At 37.7% G+C, this 26,068-nt stretch overlaps 1 protein-coding gene across 2 annotated transcripts in view; it reads right to left on the bottom strand.

The window, feature by feature from the left end:
• GTF2E2 (general transcription factor IIE subunit 2) overlaps window positions 1–26,068 on the bottom strand; it is an 80,300-nt gene that overhangs the window by 14,709 nt on the left and 39,523 nt on the right. For both annotated transcript variants that reach the window (XM_061404397.1, XM_061404398.1), the window contains exons 4-6: window positions 19,962–20,069; window positions 18,235–18,417; window positions 8,229–8,322 (exon numbers count right to left, since the gene is read on the bottom strand). In XM_061404397.1, coding sequence (XP_061260381.1) covers window positions 8,229–8,322; window positions 18,235–18,417; window positions 19,962–20,069 — 385 coding nt within the window. The remainder of the gene's footprint in view (window positions 1–8,228; window positions 8,323–18,234; window positions 18,418–19,961; window positions 20,070–26,068) is intronic.

Consider the following 26,068-nt stretch of genomic DNA (forward strand, 5'->3'; position numbering starts at 1 on the left):
CAGATTTCCTCTTCTTGAGCTCTAAAAATCACTCCAGATGGTGACTGCAGCCATGAAATTAGAAGACTATTGCTTCTTGGCAGCAAAGCTATGACAAACAAAAGCTATGACCGTGTGTTAAAAAGCAAAGACATCTCTTTGCCGACAAAGGTCTGCATAGTCAAGGCCTACGGTTTTTCCAGTAGTCATGTACAGAAGTGAGAGTTGGAGAGTAAAGAAAGCAGAGCGTCGAAGAATTGATGCTTTCAAACTGTGGTGCTGGAGAAGACTCTTGAGAGTCCCTTGGACAGCAAGATCAAACCACTCAATCTTAAGGGAAAGCATCCTTGAATACTCTTTGGAAGGACTGAGCTGAAGCTCCAATACTTTAAGCCACCTGATTCTAATAGCTGATTCATTGGACAAGATCTTGATGCTGGAAAAGACTGAAGGCAGAAGGAGAAGGTGACAGAGGGTGAGACAGTTAGATGGCATCACCGATTCAACAGACATGAACTTGGACAAACTCAGAGATGGTGAGGGACAGGGAAGCCTGGTGTGCTGCAGTCCATGGGACTGCGAAGAGTTGGACACGACTTGGTGACTGAACAACAAAATAATAAACTGAGCTAGAACCCAACTCTGGTTTACATATATAAGGTATTTCTTACATTGGTTAAGTACACACTTGATTTTCTAGGAATATACGGTACATAATGTATATGAACATACTATGATTAACCTTTGTATATCACAGAAAAGCTATACTTAGTATGAATTTTTTTAGAACTTTACCAAGAATTTTTATCACTTCAGGAAAATACCAATTATGAATGGTATTTTCATAAATATATCACACATTTATTGAATCAAATAAATCATACATTAGTTCACTTGTAGTTATACATTCAGTGGTTAATTCTACATAATTCTACATAAAAATGTAAACAACTACTTCATTTATATTCTAGTCTGTATAAAAAACAGTCCACTGAACCTGATTAAATAATTAAAAATTTCTCCAGCGTTTGCTGTTTTCTACCTGAGAGATCTCTCCCTGCACAACTGCATGCGTGGGCACTGTCCTAACACTTCACCAGGCTGGCTCCAGCTCATTCTTCATCTTTTTTCCCCACAGAGGTCTTTTCTGAGCTCCACCCTTCCTATTATTTTACTAGCTCAGCACGTACCTCATTGAATTCCTTCTTAGCATTTGATACTCTGCAATCACTTTTTATTTTGTGTGATATCATCTCTTTTCTGCTTTAGAATATAAGTAAGCTCCATGAAGGCTAAAACTATCTATGTTGTTCACCACCGTACCCGCTACATTAGCAAAATGACCAAAGAATGCAATAGGAAATCAGTATTTGTTGAAAAATGGATTCATGAATAAATGATAACAGACTGTAATAAAATTCTCATAATCTATCAACTAGAGAGTAAAAAGAGAATGAAGTTGATAAACTGATACCAAGAATAAGCAAACTACTTAAAGATGTAAGGAGAAATACTTTATATATGAATAACCAAAAATAAACTATACAATTTCCAAATAAATAATGGTGAGGATACATCAGATAACAAAATTGGTAAATACAAAATGACACTCACAACTGGTTCAGAAAGTTAAGACTAACTATATTCCGTCTACAAAGGAAGTACCTAAAACAAAAGAACACAGGTACAAAGTAAGTATTGATTTTGAATAAAAAGACAAATTACCAAGACTGATTCACAAGACAGAATACTTAAAGAAGGACATAATGAAAGAAGATTGTAACAACGTCTAAAAAAGTATGCTGGATACATTCAAAGGTGTATGCTTTCAAATAATCTTTAAGGAATCCAATATTCTCCTAAAGAAAGGTTAGAAGGAAAGGCAGCGAAGGGAGGAAAAACTCTTCTTCCCTTTTCTGAATCCAGCATTATTCCCATACCAAACCGTAAGAAAACAAACACGCAGAAGAAAGAAGCAAAAATCCTTAAATACATTAGTAAGAAAAGAACACACAAATACATAAACCAAACAAGTATTACTCTAGGACTAAAAGGATGGTTCAATACTGAGAAATCTAGTAATGTATTTCACCAATGGCAGTAAAAAATAATTTACTGTTAATCTTTCTAATAGCTTCGTAAATTATATGTATTTCATTAATATAAAATACATATACATATCCCACTGTATAAGGGTTGTAAGAATATTTGCTGCAGCAACATTAAATGTTTGAAAATACATCTATCAATCAGACACATCTATAAAATGAAATACTAAATAGTCACACAGCATCAGAAAATACCTGCAGTACAGAGAAAATAAACTGGAAAATTTTTCAGAACTTGTATCTAAAAATATATCTAACAAGCACATATAATCTGTGGGGGGGGGGGGGGGCGGGTAGTGAAAATCCTTATTTTGCCTTTACAGACAAATAATGAGGTGATGGGAAGAGTTTAAGCCAGTAGATGCCATAAAACACAGCAAATGAAAAGAGGTTAACACTAGGGAGCAGAACTCACGTAAAAGGTACGAAACAGGAAAAGGCTGAGCAAAGTTAAAACAACAGTATCCAGAGAAAGCACACACGAGGGACAGAAAAACCACAATCCAATATAAGGACTAGGGTGACAGCTACTATTGAATTCTAAGTGCACGCCCTACAATTTTTCCAATAAAATACGATCAAGAAACCCTACAGTTTCAGGCTATTTCTTTCTCTTGACATACAGAATTTTATTTAGAAACTGTTTAAAGTAGGAAAAAACCCTGTCAAGAAGGAGCAGGTGGAAAATGCGTTTGCAATTAAACGGAATTGTAGGGCAACGGAAGTTTAAAAGGTCACAAAAGAGAAACAGCACCACTGTTATTTGAATAACAGCTAGTTGCTTGCATTTTCTGGCACTGTTAATCACTAAATCTGGATTTTCCTCTGAATTCCACAGAGAGCATGCACTATGCAACAATTTTATCATAAAATACCTGCTTGCTACACACATGTCATGACAGGCTACCACCAGAAACAAGACAAACACATTCAGGCTATTCTTACAGAACTACTGCGATCTCTCTCCAATCAAACACGTGCTGTGCTTATTAGTTGCTCAGTTGTGTCCCCACCCTTTGCGACCCATGGACTGTAGCCCACTAGGCTCCTCGGTCCACGGGGATTCTCCAGGCAAGAATACTGGAGTGGGTTGCCATGCCCTCCTCCAGGGAATCTTCCTGGCCCAGGGATCAAGCCCAGGTCTGTCTCTCATTGCAGGTGAATTCTTCACCATCTGAGCCACGAGGGAAGCTCAAGAACACTAGAATGGGTAGCCTTACCCTTCTCCAGTGGATTTTCCTGACCCAAGAATTGAAGCAGGGTCTCCTGCAATGCAGGTGGATTCTTTACCAGCTGAGCTACCAGGGAAGCCCCCCCAAATCAAACACTTGCTTAAACATCTACTTCCAGAACAGATATGCTACACTATGCTGCCATCTAGAGAGCAGAACTAATTAATACTACATATTCTCTCTGAGAAAGTTGTTGTTGAAAGTTGGATGTGGTCAAACAGGAGATAGCAAAAGTGAACATGGACATATTAGAAATCAGTGAACTAAAATGGGCGGGAAGGGGCAGATTTAATTCAGATGACCATTATATCTACTACTGTGGAAAAGAATCCCTTAGAAGGAATGGTGTAGCCCTCACAGTCAACAAAGGAATCCAAAACACAGTACTTGGCTGCAATCTCAAAAATGACAGAATGATCTTGGTTAGTCTTGAAGGCAAACCATTCAATATCACAGTAATCCAAGTCTATGCCCGAACCACTAACGCCGAAAAAGATGAAGTTGAATGATTCTATAAGGACCTACAAGACCTCCTAGAACTAGCAGCAAAAAGGATATCCTTTTGATCATATGAGACTGGAACGCAAAAGTAGGAAGTCAAGAGAATACCTGGAGTAACAGACAAGTTTGGCCTTGGAGTCCAAAATAATGCAGGGCAAAGGCTAACAGCTTTGCCAATAGAATGTATTGGTCATAGAAAACAAAACAACAGAGGACTGCTGTGGACATCACCAGATGGTCAGTACTGAAATCAGACTGATTATATATATTCTTTGCAGCCGAAGATGGAGAAGATCTATACAGTCAGCAAAAACAAGAGCTTACTATGTCTCAGATCACCAGTTCCTTATCGTAAAATTCAGGCTCAAATTGAAGAAAGTAGAGAAAAACATTAGGCCATTCAGGTATGCCCTAAATCAAATTCCTTATGATCATACAGTAGAAGTGACAAATAGATTCACAGGACTAGATATGGTAGACAGAGTGTCTGAAGAACTATGGACGTAGGTTTGTAATATTGTATAGGAGGTGGTGACCAAATCCATCGATAAGAAAAAGAAATGCAAGAAGGCAAAGTGGTTGAGGAAGCATTATAAACACCTGAGAAAGGGAGAGAAGCAAAAGGCAAAGGAGAAAGGGAAAGATATACCCTAATGAATGCAGAGTCCCAGAGTAAAACAAGGAGAGACAGGAAAACCTTGAGTGAACAATGCAAAGAAGTAGAGAAAAACAACAGAATGGAAAAGATTAGAGATCTCTTTTAGAAAATTGGAGATACCAAAACAACATTTCATGCAAAGATGGGTACAATAAAGGACAGAAACGGTATGGACTTAACAGAAGCAGAAGAGATTAAGAAGAGGTGGCAAGAATACACAGAAGAACTATACAAAAAAGCTCTTAATGACCCAGATAACCACAACAGTGTGATCACTTACCTAGAGCCAGACATCCTGGAGTTCAAAGTCAAGTGGGCCTTAGGAAGCATTGCTATGAACAAAGCTACTGGAGGTGATTGAATTCCAGCTGAGCTATTTCAAATCCTAAAAGACGGTGTTGTTAAGCTGCTGCACTCAATATACCAACAAATTTGGAAAACTCAGAGCAATGGCCACAAGTCTGGGAAAGATAAGTTTTCATTTCAACTCCAAAGAAAAGCAATGCCAAAGAATGCTCAAATTACTGCAAATTGCACTCATTTCACATGCTAGCAAGATTATGCTCAGAATCTTTCAAGCTAGGCTTCAGTAATATGTGAACCGAGAACATCCAGATGTACAAGCTGGATTTAGATAAGGCAGAGGAACCAGAGATCAAATTGCCAACATACACTGGATCATTAAATAAGCAAAGGGAATTTTTAAAAAATCTACTTCTGTTTCATTGACTATGCTAAAGCCTTTGATTGAGTGGATCACAACAAACTGGAATATTCTTGAAGAAATGGGAATACCACACCATCTTATCTGTCTCCTAAGAAACCTGCATGCAGGACAAGAAGCAACAGTTAGAACTGGACATGGAACAACGGACTGGTTCAAAACTGGGAAATGAGTACATCAAGGTTGTGTACTGTCACCCTGCTTATTTAACTTATACGCAGAGTACATCATATGAAATGCTGGGCTGGATGACTTACAAGCTGGAATCAAGACTGCCAGGGGAAATATCAATAACCTCAGCTATGCAGATGACATCACTCTAGTGGCAGAAAGTAAAGAAGAACTAAAGAACCTCTTGATGTAGGTCAAAGACGAGAGTGAAAAAAGCTGGCTTAAAATTTAACATTCAGAAAACAAAGATTATGGCATCCAGTCCCATCACTTCATGGCAAATAGATGGGTAAAAAGTGGAAACCGTGTCAGATTTCATTTTCTTGGGCTCTAAAATCACTGCCAATGGTAACTGCAGCCACAAAATTAAAAGATGCTTGCTTCTTGGAAAAAAACCTATGAAAACTCTAGACAGTGTATTAAAAAACAGAGACATCGCTTTGCAGACAAAGGTCCATACAGTAAAAGCTATGGTTTTTCCAGTTGTCATGTATGGATGTGAGACTTGGACCATGAAGAAAGCTGAGTTCCAAAGAACTGATGCTTTTGAACTGTGGTGTTGGAGAAGACTCTTGAGAGTCCCTTGGACTGCAAGGAGATCCAACTAGTCAATCCTAAAGGAGATCTGTCCTGAATATTCACTGGAAGGACTGATGCTGAAGCTCCAAAACTCTGGCCACCTGATGCAAAGAAGCCCATTGGAAAAGACCTTGATGCTGGGAGCAAGAGGAGAAGCGGGCAACAGAGGATGAGATGGTTGAATGGCATCACTGACTCAATGGACGTGAGTTTGAGCAAACTCAAGGAGGTAGTGAAGGACAGGGAAGCCTGGCACGCTGCAGTTCATGGGGCTGCAGAGAGCCGGATACCACACAGTGACTACGGACAACAGCAAGTCAGTAGACAATATTTCAAGCTAAAAATAAATAACAGTATAAACATATTATTTAGCAATATGGGAAAAACCACTGAAAGAATTTAAAGTAAAACCAGTTACTTGCCATAAAAGAAAGGGACTGGAACCAGAGAAAGGAAAAGTACATCTGCTTTTTACTATATCTTTCTGACTATTTGAAAATGTGATGCTAGTGTTAAGTTTAAGACTATGAAAATTTTTTTTCAAATGGATTAATTATGCTTAAGGAATCAGTTGTTTATTTAAATTCAGGACTTAAAGATCAAGTCCATTTTTATGGTTTTAAATAGGAAGAACTCAATCTGACAATTATCAAAGTTCATATAACAGCAAAACTCCAAGTAAAAGAGACACAGGCAAAACAAAAATTGCTCAGCTGAATCTTTCTTGAATGAGCACCTATCATTACAATTTACAGGAGGAGTTGACTACTAGCCTGTTTACATACAGGAAGCTTATTCAGAGAAATGGCATTATAGAAGAGCCGTAATACTTTGCAAATTTTCACTTCATTAACAAACATTAATAGAGAACCAACTGTATACAAGGCACTCTTGATGAGAATTCTTACAAAAATATAACATTCTATTTCCTACAAAAAATCAAAGTCGGGGCTTCCCTGGTCCAGTGGTAAAGAATCCGCCTTGCAATGCAAGGGATCAGTTCGATCTCTGGTCAGGGAAGGAAGATCCCACATGCCCTGGGACATCTGAGCCCATGTGCCGCCACTACTGAGCCTGCTCTCTGGAACCTGTGAGCCGCAACTACTGAGTCCATGAGCCCCAGACCTCGTGCCCCACGACGAGAGAAGCCCCACTGTAATAAGAAGCCCTCACAGGCAACTCAGAGAGTAGCCCCCGCGCGCCACGCCCAGAAGCCCACGCATAGCAATGAGGATGCACCACAGTTCAAAACAAATAAATTTTTAAAAATCATGGTCATCTAAGTAACTTTAGGTTGATGAAATTACAGCACCACAAGACTGAGTATCCGCAGCTAGGTAACACATAAAAGAAAAATCTGGAGTTACTGTACAAATTACAAATCATAATCAAAACAGGGCTCTCCAGGAACAAGATTTGTAAATGCATTTCTTTTACAAAATTATTCCTTCAATAGACTCTCCTCTATTTACTGTCATAGAGAGAGTCAATATGTTACCAAACTGGGACAGCAATGGTGTCACTCTATTGCACTCTGCGTCTTTCAATAGTGTTAAAATATTCTGCTGGAGTTTAAATTACTTTTGAAATTTTATAATTAAAATGTTCAATTTTTCTTGCCTTTTAATAAATCTTCAAAGTTAATACAAATTTAGAGTAAAAGATATTTGCTTAAATGGGAATATCTACTTGTCTAGAAATTTCTCAAAACTAAACTCTTTCACTTCTATTTTACATCCAAATATTGATGAAATATTTGAAACTAAAATCCAAAATATAAGTATCATGCATTTAGAAGACAGCATAGAGCTCATCAGCATCCAACTCTACAACTGCCAGAAAGAAAAACATTAATCTCCTTTCTTATCCAACTGGATAACCAAAAATTCATAAGTTATTTAAGAAAATATCAGTCTCCACAAAAAGTATATTTTTTCCCCATCATGGATCGAGCTTTCATACCAAGATATGAAGTAGTATGTGTAAAATAGAAATAAACTCCTGTTTGGTACACCTGAAGTATGAGAACAAGAACTTCCTGTTACACCACAACTGCAAGTACAATTAACCTAAAAGCTTTCAAATTACATATTTCAAATTGTATTGCGAGAAATACACTAGACATATAAAGTTGTTAGCTCTAAGAGATGATAATGCTAAAAAAGCAGTATTATACCATTTAAGTTATAATTGTACTATAAACAGTATGAATTTTATCATCCTAAATTTGTCACATGCCTGCAAATTAAAGAAAGTATCTAGAAAGGAAGGCTCACCTTCATCCACAGAAAACTGACAGCTCTTATCATTGAAGAAAAGAATTTTCTTCTTATCAGGACGGTTTACAAATAGTATCTGGTCCCCTAAAGCCTTAAAGATAAAGAAAAAATTTTCAGTTTCCAAATTAAATTCCAAAAAAAATTTCCAAATTACATCACTCAAGATTCTTTTTTTTTTTAAACAACAAAGGATTTCCAGTTTCTTTAACTCTCAGTATACCAATAGGGTCCACTAAACCAAATTTTAATTCTAAAGTTTCTTCCTTGAGCAGTTTGACTTTTAAGGATTGATTTTTTTTTTTGTATTTTTTTAAAATTTTTATTTTATTTTTAAACTTTACATAATTGTATTAGTTTTGCCAAATATCAAAATGAATCCATCACAGGTATACATGTGCTCCCCATCCTGAACCCTCCTCCCTCCTCCCTCCCCATACCATCCCTCTGGGTCGTCCCAGTGCACCAGCCCCAAGCATCCAGCATCGTGCATCGAACCTGGACTGGCAATTCGTTTCCTACATGATATTTTACATGTTTCAATGCCATTCTCCCAAATCTAACTTTTAGAGATCCTTTACAGTACAAAAAGAAGAAAAACTGTTTTAAATATTAGAACAAAAGTCAATCCATCTGACAATTACAACTTGGTCTAGTGGGCTCTTATTAATCTGTGGGAAGAAAACCATGGATCTCAATGTTCTTACTTGTCCTTAAAATATTTTGTTACTTACTCATCATTATCCATCACTTATTTCCAGTCATGCTTTGAAAAGCTAGAACCCTAAGATAATGGAAGAATGATTAAATCATCTAAACTGTGTATGACTATGAGATAAATAGCCATCCTTCAGTGTTCTTACTGCATTGCCCAAAATACTGCATCATCTTTACAGAAAAAAGTAAAGGACTTGAGTTTTCATTGTCTTTTAAGCTTTGATTGAACACAACTGACAATTAAAATTTTCACTCACTACTCTAGCAAGGACAAGAAAATCGACATATTTCATTATTATTAATTAATGAGAACAAGAATGCAAAACGTCTGATAATACTCTGGACTATAATGATGATGGTAACATTCATCACAGAAATACAGTCTCAAACTACAAGTCTTTAGATGACAACATCACAGATGCATAATCTCAACCTTAGGCATCAACAAGGGCTTCCCTGGCAGTGACAGTAAAAAATCTGTCTGCAATTCGGGAGACCTGGGTTTGATTCCTGGGTCAGGAAGATTCCTTGGAGAAGGGAATGGCTACCCAGTCCACTATTCTTGCCTGGAGAATTCCATGGACAGAGGAGCCTGGCGGGCTACAGTCCATGGGGTTGCAAAGAGTCAGATATGACTGAGCGACTAACACTTTAGGCATCAACATGTGAACCATATGCACTTAACAGATATATAAAGAGCATTCCATCCAAAGATCACAGAAAGAATATATACTATTCTCAAGTGCCCACTCAACATTCTCCAGAATAGCTAATATGATAAGGCACAAAACAAGCCTTAAATCACATCAAGCACCTTTTCTGACCACAATGGTATATAAAACTAAAACTCAATTACAAGAAGCTAGAGGATTCACAAATAACAACAGAGTAAGTCCACTACATATGAACAAGTTCTGTTCTGAGCACATTCCTAAGTCCAATTTGTTAAGTCCAACAAAGCACAACAGGTTATACAGTATTGTACTGTAACAGATTTATAATACCTTTCATACAAATAATACACAGAAAACAAACAAAACATTTTAAACCTTACAGAGCAGTTTCATGAAAAGTATTGTAGTAGAGTACAACAGCTGACATACCAGGGCTGGCATCAAGTGAACAGGCAAAAAGAGCTAAAAGACTGGAGGAGGGAGAGGAGGTAGGAGATAGCAGAGCTGAAGGATCGTCAGCAACAGCAGATGGAGGTCAAGCTACAATTTCACCCGTGCCTTATGTGATTGGACATGGAAACACACATTTGCCTCTTTGAAAGTTTACTACTTGAAAGTTGGTACGTAGGGGACTTACTGTATGCTGCTAATTGCTGGGTCAAAGAAGAAATTTTAAAAACACCTTGAAAAAATGAAAATAGAAATACAATGTACCAAAACTTATGAAAGGTTAAAAAAATAGCAATTCTAAGAGGAAAGTCAGTTATAAATGCCTACATTAAAAAACCAGAAACATCTCAAAAAAACCTAAACTTACACCTCAAGGAATTAGAAAAAGAACAAATGAAGCCCAAAGTTAGTAGAAGGAAGGAACTAACAAAGATCAGAGTGGAAATAAATTTGAGAGAGACTAAAAAAGACAATAGAAAAGATTAATGAATCTATGAGCTGATTCTTTGAAAAAATAAAACTGACAAAACTTTAGCTTAACTAACCAAGAAAAAAAGACAAGAAGACTCAAATACATTAAATCAGAAATGAGATTCATGTTGACATATAGCAGAAACCAACACAGTATTGTAAAGCAATTATCCTCCAATTAAAAATCAGAAATGAAATAGATGTTACAATATTACAGAATACAAAAAATCATAAGAGACTAGTATGAACATATGCCAAAACTGGAAAACCTAGAGGAAATGAATAAATTTCTACAAACATATAAACTATCAAGACTGAACCATAAATAGGAATTCTGGACAAATCAATAATTAATAGAATAAGTAATCAAAAATCTCCCATCAAAAGTCCAGGACAACTGTATTAGTTCTACCAAACATTCAAAGAAGAGTATCAATCCTTCTCAAACTCTCCCCAAAACCTGAAGCAATGCATCAAATTTATTCTGTGAGGCCAGCATTACCCTGATACCAAAACGAGACAACTATGCAACAAGAAAAGAAAACCGCAGGCCAACATCCATGAACACATGCAAAAACTCAACAAAATACTAACACACCAGATTCAATAATACATTAGAATAATCACACACTACAATCAAGTGGATTTACTCCAAGTATACAAGGATGGCTCAGTATCTGCAAATCAATCATGATACAGCACATTAACAAAATGAAAGATAAAAGTCACGTGCTCCTCTCAGTAAATGCAGAAAAAGCATTTGGCAAAATTCAAAATACACTGACCATAATGCTCCACAATATGGATACCAAGGTAACATATCTCAACATAATGACGACCGTATATGACAAGCCCACAGTTTACATCAAAATCAACAGTTGAAAGCTGAAAGCACTGCCTCTAAATCAGGAGCAAGACAAGGAAACCTACTCTTGCCACTTTTATTCAGAGTATTGTGAAGTCCTAATCAGAGCAGACAGACAAAGAAGTAAAATATCACTTTTTACAGACTATATTTTATATACCTCCCTAAAGACTTCACCAAAAAGCTATTAGAATAATGAATTCAGTAAAGCTGCACAATACAAAACCAATATACAAAAAATTTGAGTATCTATAAATTAACAACTATCAGAAAGAAATTAACAATCTCACTTACAACTGCATCAAAAAAAATAAGGTACTTAGAAATAAATTTCACCAAGATGAATAATCTCTACATTGAAAATTATAAGACAATGATGAAAAACTGAAGACGACTCAAAAAATGGAGATATTCTGTGTTCATGAATTCTAAGAGTTAATACTGGTAAAACACCTATTACCACCCAAATGAATACAAAGATTCATTGCAATCCTTATCAAAATGTCAATGGGATTTTTCACAGAACTAGAACAGTGCTAAAATTTATTTGGAATCACGGAAGATCCTATCAAGCCAAAGCAATCTTGAGAAAGAACAACAAACCTGGAGGCATCGCACTCCCAATATTACAAAGGAAAATTACTGAAACAGTATGGCACTGACATGAGAACAAACATGCAGATCAATGGGACAGAACAGAGAATCCAGAAATAAACCTATGCATCTATGGTGAATTAATTTACGACAAAAGTGCTAAGACTATACAACAAGGAAAGGACAGTCTCTTCAACAAATGGTTCTGCGAAAACGGGACAGCCACATTCAAAAGAATGAAATTGGACCACTATCTTATATCATATGCAAAAATCATTTTAAAATGGATTAAAGACCTGAATGTAAGACTTGAAACCGTAAGAATCTTGGAAGAAAACAGAAGCAGTAAGCTCTGTGACATTCATTTTGGCAATTTTTCAGATTCAACATTAAAAGCAAAGGCAACAAAAGCAAAACTAAACAGGTGAGACATCATACTCGTAAGTTTCTGCACAGCAAAGAAACATCAACAAAATGAAAAGGCAACCGAGTCAGTGAGAGAATATATCTGCATATCATACATCTGATAAGGCGTTAATACCCAAAATACATCAACTCATGGAACTCAACAGCAAAAAAAACCACTCAATTAGAAAATGAGCAGAGGATCTGAAGAGACATTTTCCAAAGAAGACACACAGGTGGTCAAGAGGTACATGCAAAGATGCTTCACATCACTAATCATCAGGAAAATGCAAATCAAAACCTCAAGATGATCACCTCATGCCTGTCAAACTGGCTATTATCAAAAAGACAAAATAATGAGTCTTGGAGAGGATATGGAGAAAAGGGAACCCTTGTGCACTGTCGGTGGGAATTGTAAGCTGATGTAGCCACCATGGAAAACAGTATGGGGGTTCCTCAAAAAATTAAAAATAAAACTACCAGATGATTCAGCAATGCTAATTCTGAGTATTTTTATCTAAAGAAAGCGAAAATACTAACTTAAAAAGAGATATGCACCACCTTGTTCAGTGCAGCATTATTTACAATAGCCAAGACAGGGAAGCAACCTAAGTGCCCACTGAGGCATGAATGGACAGAGAAAATGTGTTATATATAAACAATGGACCCTCAGGGCATTATGCTAAGCCAAGCAGGTCAGAATAAAAAAGACAAAATACTGTATGAACTCACTTATATGTGGAACCTCAAAAAAAAAAAAGCTTACATATACAGAAAATAGACTGGTTGATGGTTGTGAGAAACAAGGGGTTAAGGGTGGGCAAAATGCAAGCAGGGGATCAAAAGGCACAAACTTCCAGTTACCAAGTCAGCCAGTCACGGGGATGTACTACACATTATGATGACTACAGTTAATAAAGGACTTCCCTGGTGGCTCAGGCAGTAAAGCGTCTGTCTACAATGCGGGAGACCCGGGTTCAATCCCTGGGTTGGGAAGATCCCCTGGAGAAGGACGGCAATCCACTACAGTACTATTGCCTGGAAAATCCCATGGACAGAGGAGCCTGGTAGGTTACAGTCCATGGGGTTGCAAAGAGTCCGATACGACTGAGTGACTTCACTTTCACAGGTAATAATACTGTTCTGCATATCTGAAAGCTGTTAAGAGCAAATCTTAAAAGTTCTTATCACAAAATAAATTTTTTGATAACTACGTATGGTAACAAATTTAACCAGACTTACTATGATCATTTTTAAGTTAAAAGATTAAAAACAATCTTTAGTTGAAAAAAAAAAAAACCTGAGTAGCTGATTCAATATACCATCTTAAAATTTAAAATCCTATCACTAATGCAGAATGGTCTATTTAAAATCATACTGGTTTCATTATTTCATTTCATTATTAATCTCCAGAACACAGCTACTTAGAGAAGAATAATCTGGAACAATCACTGCTTTCTCTCATTCTCTTCTCTTCTTGCTTTTGCATACTTTTTTGTTCCTTGCTAGCATTATACATTTCTTCAAAGCACTGTATGGTCAACAAAATGACAGTAATAGTTATCTTCTATCTCTGCCAAGAACTCAAGAAAAGGAAACAACCCAGAAGGGATTTAACTTAATTATGCCAAATTTCTCCCTTGAGAAACTACTTAGGATAGAACATGAAAGTGAAAGTGAAGTCACTCAGTCGTGTCTGACTCTTTGCGACCCAGTGGACTGTAGCCCACCATGCTCCTCTGTCCATGGGATTTTCCAGGCAAGAGTACTGGAGTGGGTTGCCATTTCCTTCTCCAGAGGATCTTCCCAATCCAGGGATCGAACCCAGGTCGCCTGCATTGTAAGCAAGACGCTCTACCGTCTGAGCCACCAGGGAAGCCCATATCTTCACGTTTTTTAAGTGTGGGGGTTTTTAACAATTTAGAAATAATCCTGCCTGAAAATAACAGACTGTCCACTTTTCATGACCCCTTAATTCCTTAAGGAAAAGAACCACTAAAAACAGGATGTCAAAGTGACTTTACATCACAAAACTATTTAAAATAGAATAAGCAATCGTAAGTTTACATCACCGTTCTACTTTCGAATGTACTGAAGCCTACTGAAGATTAACAATACTAGCTCCAATCAAACTGGAGGAAAAGAATGGAGCAGGAAATGCACCCAGAACTCCCAACTAGTAAGCTACGATTCAATACTTCTACCTTTCAACATGCTATAAAAGTGCAATTTATCAACTCTGGTCACATACTATTTGCAACATTTGTGTGGATTAAGTTTAGATACTTAAGTTGAAATCTCAAAAGGGTTCTTCAGGTGGTAATGGCCAAGTAGCTCCTAAGGGACCAGCCCACTTGAGAACAACTACTATAATCTCTGGACAAGGTATTCCAAAAAGAAATCTCCTCCCTGCAAAGAAATAAAAAACAATTCCCTGGCAGTCCAGCGGTTAGAGATTCCTCACTCTCATTGTGAGGGCCCGGGTTTGATCCCTAGTTGGGGACCTAAGATCCCATAAGCTGTGTGATGTGGCTCCAAAAAAGACCCAAAAAGGGAAAAAAGAGCTAAATGAACAAAACAGATGTGTCACATGGTACCTACCACAGAGAAGAGAAAGTCTGAAGTTTGAGTCTAGTCAAGACATATGCCCACTTAAAAACAAAATAAACAAAAACACTCTTTTGAGGACTATAATGGAATCCTGAGTAATGTAATTCACAATGTTCAAAATTCAATAGTAACTAGGTATCTGAAGAAACAGGAAAACAAGAGCCATACTCAAGAAACAAAGTCTCAGTGCAGACCATTCCCAATATGAGCCAGCTCTTAAAATTAGAAGATTTTAAAGCACTTTTTCAAAGCAGCTCAGAAATTATTCACAAGGGTATAATGGAAAATATGCTTGTAATGAATGGAAAAAATAAGAGTATCTCAGCAAAGAAACAGAAACCATTTCATTCAGAAAGAATGAAAAGCCTGAAACTGAAAATACAATTTATAAAATAAAGAACTCACCAACTGGGAGCAGAAGGACGTGCGCTCACCTCCTCCTGCGAGAACACCAAATCTCAACTAGCTGTTGAGCAAGCACTGACAGAAGGACACTGGAAACTACCAAAAAAGATACCCCATGTCCAAAGACAAAGAAGCCGCAGCAAGACAGGAGGAGGGGCACAAACACGATAAAATCAAATCCCATACCTGCCGGGTGGGTGACCCAAAAACTGGAGAACAGTAATATCAGACAAGTTCTCCCACTGTTGTGAAGGTCTGGAACCCCACGTCAGGCTTCCCAGCCTGGGGACCCGACAAAGGGACTGGGAATCCCCAGGGAATCTGACCTTGAAGGCCAGCGGGATTTGATTACAAGACTTCCACAGGACTGGGGGAAACAGAGACTCCAGTCTTGGAGGGCACAACAAAACCACGTGCACACCAAGACCCAGAGGAAAAGAGTAGTAACTCCACGGGAGACTGAACCAAAACCACCTGCTGGTGTTAGGGTCTCCTGTGGAGGTGTGGGTCGGCAGGGACCAAGCACAGGGACGGGACACTGGGAGCAGCAGGCTGGGAAGGTCCCCCCTGGTGTAAACCCTCTTGGAGGTCGCCATCAACCCTACCATAGAGCCCATAGACCTGAGGGCTGGGTTGCCTCAGGCCAAACAACTACCAGGGAGGGAATGCAACCCTACTCCTCAGCAGATAACTGAAGTAAAGCTTTACTGAGCAAGGCCCTGCCCACCAGAGCAAGACCCAGTTTTCCCCACCAGTCCCCACCCATCAAGAAGCTTACACAAGCGTCTTAGCCTCCTTCATCATAGGCCAGACAGAAAAAACAAGTAGAACCACAATCCCACAGCAAGTAAAACAAAACCATATTACAGAAAGTTAACCATCATGAAAAAGCAAAAAGGTACCTACCAGATGAAGGGACAAGATAAAACCCCAGAAAAACAACTATATGAAGTAGAGATGGGCAACTTTTCAGAAAAAGAATTCAGAATAATGATAGTGAAGATGACCCAAGATCTAGGGAAAACAAAGGAGAAGATACAAGAAATGTTTACCAAAGACCTACAAGAACTAAAGAACAGAGATGAATAGTACCCTAGAAGGAATCCACAGCAGAATAACTGAGGCAGAAGCACGGATAAATGACCTGGAGGACAGAATGGTGGAAATCACTGCCACAGAACAGAATATAGAAAAAAAGAATGAAAAGAAATGAAGACAGCCCAAGACACCTCTGGGACAACACTAAATGCATCAACATTTCATTGCAGCGATCCCAGAAGGAGAAGAGAGAGAGAAAGGACCTGAGGAAATATATGAAGAGATAATAGCTGAAAACTTCCCCAACGTGGGAAAGGAAAAAGTCAACCAAGTCCAGGAAGCACAGAAAGTCCCAGGAAGGATAAACACAAGACACATGGAGACACATAGTAATCAAGCTGACAAAAATTAAAGACAAAGATAAAATACTGAAAGCAACAAGGGAAAAATGACAAATAACATACAAGGGAATTCCCATCAGTCTATCAGCTGATTTCTGAACAGAAACTCTACAAGCCAGAAGGGATGGCACAATATATGTAAACTGATGGAAGGGGAGAATCTAAAACCAAGATACTCTACCCAGCAACATTCTTCAGATTTGATGGAGCAATCAAAAGCTTTCTAGACAAACAAAAGTTCAGAGAATTCAGCACCACCCAACCAGCTTTACAACAAATGCCAGAGGTACTTCTGTAGGCAGGAAACACAAGAAAAGGAAAAGACCTACAAAAAAACAAACCCAAAACAAATCATACATATCAATAATTACCTTAAATGTAAATGGATTTAATGCACCAAGCAGAAGACACAGACTGGCTGAGAGGATGAAAACAGGTGCATTTATGCACTTCCGCTCACTGCTCTGCTCGACCCCCCAAATTGTATGTAATTATTTTATATTGTTAGGTTAATCATGTTCCCATTATGGCTTGCAATTGTAATTATCTTTTATTTTTTGTCTGGCTATTGATTGTGAACACTGATAAAACATCTTTACTATTAAAAAAAAAAAAAGAATTCACCAATTCGGCTTTAACAAATTGAAGGTAAAAAATAAGTATTAGTAACAACAGATCAATAGGACAAAAAAAGTCCAAAAGCAGGCACACACATATGCGCGTACACACGCACGCACACACCTCCCCCCCATCCCCGCCAAGGCCCTAATGGGACAACACCAAAAAGATCTAACACATGTAACTGAACTACAAAGGAGAGAAAGAAGCAAGCTTTCTCCACGGGTAGCAAAAAAAAAAAAAAAAAAAAGAACCTAAAGCTTCCAGGTTAGCAGCAGTCATTAGAAACTAACAGAGACCAGCAGCCTTCCCAAGAGAGTTGAAAATTTAAACTAGAAATATAATCTCTATCACATTTACTGACTGCCCCTTTCAGAATGCAACACCAAGTTATTAGTCAATGCTTTTGTGTGTTAAAGCCTCTGGTTCCCTCGGGTTGGCAATGTGCCCAAGTGCTGTTGAAGGAGTTCTTAAATACAAACATTAACAACTTAAAAGAAAAACACTTATGCCATTGAGGAAATCTTTGCAGATGCATTGTGAAGAATCAATTATACACAACAACACGAGAAAGGTGTCAAAAGTTACACAAAAATGACAATGTTCTGTCCTGTTCTGCAGCACAAAACACAAATTTCAAATCTTCAACTGATGATGAAGGTTTTAAAATAATTTTTTTTAAGTCCTGATGTTTTTTAAAGCCAAAAGACAGTATCAATTTAAGTTATATTAAGGTGTAGAAAGAAGAGAGGGGTTACCTTGACAGCTTTCTGGGAATTGGGCAATCCTTCCTCGATGTCTTCTAGAAGAATCCCTCCTAAGCCTCGCTGGTCATGTTGATCTAAGAGCCTAAGCAGAGCCTTCTTATCTTTCAAGTTGTACTTGGGCTTAAAGGCATACTTCCCATCTACTACTTCAATTTTGGGATTATTGACTAGTGCCTGGAACAGTGACACAATTTCAATATATTAACAAAAGGAAATACCATACATGCATTATTTAATTCTACTAATACTAAAAAAAAAAAAAAAACAATACCTAATACAGAGGCAAATTAAAAGTAGCTTGTGGATATCAACAGATCTGAACAACAGGCTATCTATCAACAGGATCTAAAACAACAGACAGAGATCAGCATGATGCTCACTTTTTATGGGGAAAAAAAAAACACAAACTTTATTATTTACATAGAATCTCTGGATAAGAAACCAGTTTATTAGAACTGCTTTGAAGAAAATGTACCCATATTGTTTCAGAAGACAAAAGAGGTGAGAATCAAAAACACACCTATTAACATCAATAGACACTGCCTACCCACCCTCAAAGTATCACATATCGGGATTATAACGTGAGAAACATTCCCCTGGGATGAACATATCAAAACTCAGTCCGTCCACACGGTATCAAATGGCACTACCAGCTGTAGAAGGACTTCAAAAGGACCAGAGTAGTACAGATACGAATTACCTATAATGTCAGTTGAGACTGAAACTGAGAAGGAATACAGAAATTTCTGAATATAATTATGTTCCCAGTCAGTTCTGTTGTATAGCTAATACCAGAAGGAAAGCTCTTCAAGAAAGAGCAACCATTTTATTTTCTTCTACAGTTGCCAGCCTGACCGTGAAAGGATAAAAAAAAAAACAGAAGAAGTGAGAACAGAACAGTAATTAAAGTAACCTTTACCTAATGTCAGTAATCCATGAAATTTCAAAATTAGGAAAAGCATCAAAAATGTGGATTACCACCATTCGTATATCACTAATATAATGAGCCACAATGATACTGCCTAACTAGTTCATTTCACATTATGAAAAGCAAGACTGTCTTGCTTGGTAAAGTAAACTGAATTCTATTTTAGGAAGCTTACATTTAAAATCAGCACTGGTCTTAGAAAGTTGCTTTACTGAATTGTCATTTCATACTTAACCAGAAAAGAGACAAATATCTCAATTTTTAAAGTGCTACTCATTTCCAAATTAACACAGTCACCGATTGTTTTCAGATTCATTTTCTTCCAATGTTGTGTGTATATATACAAAATATTCGTGGTTATTTTTCCAAGTGACTTGCCAGAGGCAGGAACATCACTATCAACTCATAATAGCAGTAGCAGTACAACAAATACATTTCTTAACAAATATCTTGCTTTCCCTATAATACTTCATGCTTTAAATGTCCCAAAACATAGAAACAATACAATCTGTCAATACATACAAATTTAGCAATTCAAAATAAGCATCAATTATTCTGTAAAAACTGAAAAATTAGTAGTGACTGACTTCTTTACAACTTTAATGCTACTGTCTGACATTTAAAAATAGATACACAGAATATATGAAAACAAATCAATCTCAAAATGTGTATGTTTAAAAAAAACAAACCCTATACCAATTCTTTTAAGAAAAAACTTATCAGATTTCAGCATATGAAAACCCTTCTGACAGTAAAAACATTTTTTACAATAATTTAAGACTATTCTTACCTCACTCATTAGCCATTGCTTCTGCTTGAGTCCAATATCTAAATGTTGCGTTTCATCCAAAATTTCTTCTAAAGTAAGAGGATGTGTATCTCCTCGCTGATGCCGTGTCTATTGAAGGAAGAAATTGCTATTTGAAGACAGTTTTAAAATGCTAGATGTATTAAATAATAGGCTAAATGAATCTTTTCAGGAATGCAGAATGTGTAATTATTTGAGGCAGTACAATTATAGTGATGAAGAGAATGGACTATAAAATCAGAACTGAGTTCAAACTTGAAGCTACATAAAATCAAACAATAAAATGAGAAAAAAACATTTGCAATTCTTATCACAGAAAGTTAACCTTCCTAACATTTGAACAGTTCCAAAAAGCTAACAAGAAAAGGACCCAAAAACAGGAACATATAAACCACAAAAAAAGAAATGCCAATGACCATCAACAGAGGAAAAGATACTCAACTTCCATTAAGATATTTCTCATCTATTACACTGGCAAAAATCCTTATCTGACAATTCAATTGGTAAGGCTATAAGCAAACAGGCCCTCTAACACACCACTGGTAAACAATGCAAATTGATACGATTCCTTGGAAGGGAATTTGGCAACAGAAATGCACAGAAGCCCTTGATTCAGCAAATCCACTTCTGAGCATTTACCCTAGAAGAACTACAACATAGAAAAGCAGAAAGGTTGCCTGCAGCATCCTTTTAAAAGGAAAATACTAGAAACAACTCAAGTGGTCATCAATGGACCTGAGTTTGAACAAACCACAGGAGATAGTGAAGGAGAGGGAAGCCTGGCGTGCTGTAGTCCATGGGGTTGCAAAGAGTTGGATACGACTAAGTGTCTGAACAACAAGGGCCCATCAACAGAGGACTTATTAAATTACAGCATATCAATGCTACTATACAGATGTTAAAAAAGAAAATGCAGGTGTTCGCAATGTGCTGATTTGCAAAGATGTCCAATACGAACTATTAAGAAAAATACGTTGACACCAAATGCTGGTGAGGAAGTGGAGGAACAGGACTCTCATTCTTTGCTGGTGGAAATGCAAATGGTATGTGCAGAGTACATCATGAACTATATAAAAAGGTCTTAATGACACAGAAAACCACAATGGTGTGGTTACTCACCTAGAGCCAGACATTCTGGAATGTGAAGTCAAGTGGGCCTTAGAAAGTATTTCGACAATAAAAGCTAGTGGAGGTGATGTAATTTCAGCTGAGCTATTTCAAATCCTAAAAGATGATGCTGTGAAAGTGCCGCACTCAATATGCCAGCAAGTTTGGAAAACTCAGCAGTGGCCACAGGACTGGAAAAGGTCAGTTTTCATTCTAATCCCAAAGAAAGGCAATGCCAAAGAATGTTCAAACTGCAGCACAATTGTGCGCATTCACATGCTAGCAAGGTAATGCTCAAAATCTTTCATCCTAGGCTTCAACAGTACATGTACCAAGAACTCCCAGATGCACAAGCTGGATTTAGAAAACGCAGAGAAACCAGAGCTCAAACTGCCAACATCTGTTGGATCATGGAAAAAGCAAGGGAATTCAAAAAAACATCTACTTCTGCTTCATTGACTACGCTAAAGCCTTTGACTGTGTGAATCACAACAAACTGGAAATTTCTCAAAGAGATGGGAATACCAGACCACCTTACCTGAGAAACCTGTAAGCAGGTCAAGAAGCAACAGTTAGAACAGGACATGGAACAACAGACTGGTTCATAATTGGGAAAGGAGGACTTCCAGTTCAAGATGGCAGAGTAGAAAGACGTGCACTCATCTGCTGGGAGAACACCAAAATCACAGCTGTTGAACAGCCATCAACAGGAGGATTCTGGAAACTACCAAAAAAAGATACCCCATGTCCAAAGGCAAAGAAGCCACAGTGAGACAGTAGGAGGGGCACAGTCAGGATGAAATCACATCCCACACCCACCAGATGGGTGACCCACAAACTGGAGAACAATAATAGCAAAGAAGTTCTCCCACTGTTGTGAAGGTTTGAAACCCGACATCAGGCTTCCCAGCCTGTGGACCCAACAACGGGACTGGGAATCCTCAGGGAATCTGACCTTGAAAGTCAGCAGGATTTGATTCTAAGACTTCCACAGGACTAGGAGAAACAGAGACTCCAGTCTTGAAAGACACAAACAAAACTCTGCATACAACAAGATTCAGAGGAAAGGAGCAGTGACTCCACAAGAAACTGAACCACACCTACCTGCTAGTGTTGGAGAGTCTCCTGTGGAGGCCTGAGTCAGCAGCAGCTCACCATAGGGACAGGGGAACTGGCAACAGCTGTCTGGGAAGGTCCCCTTTGGTGTAAACTCTCTTGGAGGTTGCCCTTAACTGGACCATAGAGCTCAAAGACCCCAGGGCTGGGTCGCCTCAGGCCAAACAACTACCAGGGAGGGAGCGTAACCCTACCCATCAGCAGATAATTGGAGTAAAGTTTTACTCAGCACTGCAGATGGTGACTGCAGCCATGAAATAAAAAGACACTTACTCCTTGGAAGAAAAGTTATGACAAACCTAGACAGCATATTAAAAATCACAGATATTACTTTGCCAACAAAGGTCCATCTAGTCAAGGCTGTGGTTTTTCCAGTAGCCATATATGGATGTGAGAGTTGGACTATAAAGAAAGCTGAGCTTTTAAAAGCATCAATTCTTTAAACTGTGGTGTTGGAGAAGACTCTTGAGAGCCCCCTGAGCTGTAAGATCAAACCAGTCCATCCTGAAGAAAATAAGTCCTGAATATTCACTGGAAGGACTGATGCTGAAGCTGAAACTCCAATACTCTGGCCATGTGATGCGAAGAGCTGACTCATTGGAAAAGACCCTGATACTGGGAAAGATTGAAGGCGGGAGGAGAAGGGGACAACAGAGGATGAGATGGTTGGATGGCATCACTGACTCAATGGGCATGAGTTTGAGTAAACTCCAGGAGTTGGTGATGGACAGGGAGGCCTGGCATGCTGCAGTCCATGGCGTCGCAAAGAGTCAAACACGGCTAAGTGACTGAACTGACTGACTGACTTTAGTCAGCAAGGCCCTGCCCATCAGAGCAAGACCCATTTTTTTCCCACCACCAGTCCCTCCCATCAGGAAGCTCACACAAGCCTCTTAGCCTCCTTCATCAGAGGCCAGACAGAAGAAGCAAGTAGAAGCACAATCCCATAGCAAGTAAAACAAAACCACATTACAGAAAGTTAACCATCATGAAAAAGCAGAAAGGTAACTCCCAGATGAAGGGACAAGATAAAACCTCAGAAAAACAACTAAATGAGTTGAGATAGGCAATCTTCCAGAAAAAGAATTCAGAATAATGATAGTGAAGATGATTCAGGATCTTGGAAAAAGAATGGAGGCAAAGATTGAGAAGAAGGAAGAAATGTTTACCAAAGATCTGCAAGAACTAAGGAACAAACAGAGGTGAACAATACACTAGACGGAATCCATAGCAGAACAACTGAGGCAGAAGCTCGGATAAACACCCTGGAGGACAGAATGGTGGAAATCACTGCCACAGAATATAGAAAAAAAGAATGAAAAGAAATGAAAACAGCGTAAGACACCTTTGGGACAACATTAAACAAATGAGGATTCACATTATACGGTTCCCAGAAGGAGGAGAGAAAGGACTTGAGAAAATATATGAAGAAACAATAGCTGGAAATTTCCCTAACATGGGAAAGGAAATAATCAACAAGTCCAGGAAGCACAGAGAGTTGCAGGAAGGATGAACTCAAGGAGGAACATACCGAGACACATAGTGATCAAGCTGACAAAAATTAAAGATCGAGATAAAACTATTAAAAGCAACAAGGGAAAAATGACCAGTAACATACAAGGAAACTCCCATCATGCTATCAGCTGATTTCTCAACGGAAATTCTACAAGGCAGAAGGGAATAATGGCAAGATATATTTAAAGTGATGAAAGGAAAGAACCTACAACCAAGAATACTCTACCCAGCAAGACTCTCTTTCAGATTTGATGGAGAAATCAAAGGCTTTTCAGACAAGCAAAAGTTAAGAGAATTCAGCACCACCAAACCAGCTTTACAACAAATGCTAAAAGAACTTCTCTAAACAGAAAACAAGAGAAGGAAAAATTTTACATAAAGAAAATAAACCCCAAACAGTTAAGAAAATGGTAATAGGATCATACATATCAATAATTATTTTAAATGTAAATGGATTAAATGCACCAATCAAAAGACACAGACCGGCTGAGCAGATGAAAACACGGGCATGTATGCACTTCCACTTACCACATCACTCTGCTTGACCCCCCCAAATTGTATGTAATTATTTCATATTGCTAGGTTAATGATGTTACCATTATGGCTTGCAATTGTAATTATCTTTTATTTTTTGTCTGGCTATTGATTTTTTGAAAAAATACAAATGCCCAGGGATTGCTTTTTGGTTTTTTTTGGCCAGAGCTCCAGATATGTTTCTAATGAGCAGCCATGTTTAAAAACAATTGAACTATATGAGGATCTTTTATTTTTATCTAGGTTGTTTCACTTTTTCTATCTCATATTCAGTGCTCCCGTTTAATTTATGTTTTCCAATTTCTTCATTGCTTTTTTTTCTTTTGATGTTCTTTATCAGGCACAATAGAAAAGCTTTTAAATACATATATATATACATAATATGTATAATACATGTATTTAGAAAACTTATGAATTTTTGCCTAGCTAAAAAATTTATGACATTTTGATTCCACTTGCTTGACTTAGTATAAATAGAAAGCTCAATTTCTAACTGAAAAAAATAGATATGCAACAAGCAACAAAGGTTTTTACTGTATAACACAGGGAACTGTAGTCAATATCTTATAATAACTTATAATGGAAAATAATTTCAAAAATAACATATGTGTATATGTATAGCTGAATCACACACACACAGAAGAATTCTACTTTTTGAAATTTAGCGATGTTTATCTTTTTGCCAGTTTTTCTAAAATGCCCTATGAAGACCTAATAACAACATATGACATTCAAATTTTTAAATATATTTGTGTAGGATAGATTAATATCTATTGTATTTAATTAATATCTATTGTATTTAAATCATTAATGCCATCATTCAAGATGCTCCTATTCTTATTTTTTCTGCACTTGATAAAATACTTTCAGGAAATGTTAATGTCTCATGACGATCATATTTTTTATTTTCCCTTACATTTCATCTGATTTTTGCTTTATGTATCTGTTTCTTTGTTGTTAAGGTGTCTAATGGTTTAAGATGTCTATATTCTTTGTACTTTTATCATTAAAAATATTCCTGTTTCATTTAAAATAAATAAATTTTTTAAAAATTGGGAAAGGTGTATGTCAAGGCTGTATATTGTCACCCTGTTTATTTAACTTATATGCAGAGTACATCATGGGAAATACCAGGCTGGATGAAGCACAAGCTGGAATCAAGACTGCCAGGAGAAATATCAATAACCTCAAATATGCAGATGATACCACGCTAAAGGCAGAAAGCGAAAAGGAATTAAAGAGCCTCTTGATGAAGGTGAAAAAGGAGAGTGAAAAGGTTAGCTTAAAACTCAACATTCAAAAAACTACAGTCATGGCATCTGGTCCCATCACTTCACGGCATCCCATCACTTCATGGCAAATAGGTGAGGAAAAAGTGGAAAGAGTGACAGACTTCATTTCTTGGGCTCCAAAATCACTGTGGACAGTGACTGCAGCCATGAAATTAAAAGACACTTGCTCCTTGAAAGGAAAGCTATGACAAACCTAGATAGCGTATTAAAAAGCAGAGACATCATTTTGCCCACAAAGGGGCCTAGAGTCAAAGCTATGGCTTTTCCAGTAGTCATGTACACATGTGAGAGTTGGACTATAAAGAAGGCTGAGTGTTCAAGAATTGATGCTTTCAAACTGTGGTGCTGGAGAAGACTCCAGAGTCCCTTAGACAGCAAGGAAATCAAATCAATCAATCCTAAAGTAACCCAAACCTGAATATTCACTGAAAAAGATTGATTCATTCAAAAGACTGATGCTGAAGCTTAAGCTCCAATACTTTGGCCATCTGATGCAAACAGCCAACTCACTGGAAGAGACTCTGA

This window comes from Bos javanicus, chromosome 27 (assembly GCF_032452875.1).
Source record: "Bos javanicus breed banteng chromosome 27, ARS-OSU_banteng_1.0, whole genome shotgun sequence".
Lineage (NCBI taxonomy): Eukaryota > Metazoa > Chordata > Mammalia > Artiodactyla > Bovidae > Bos > Bos javanicus.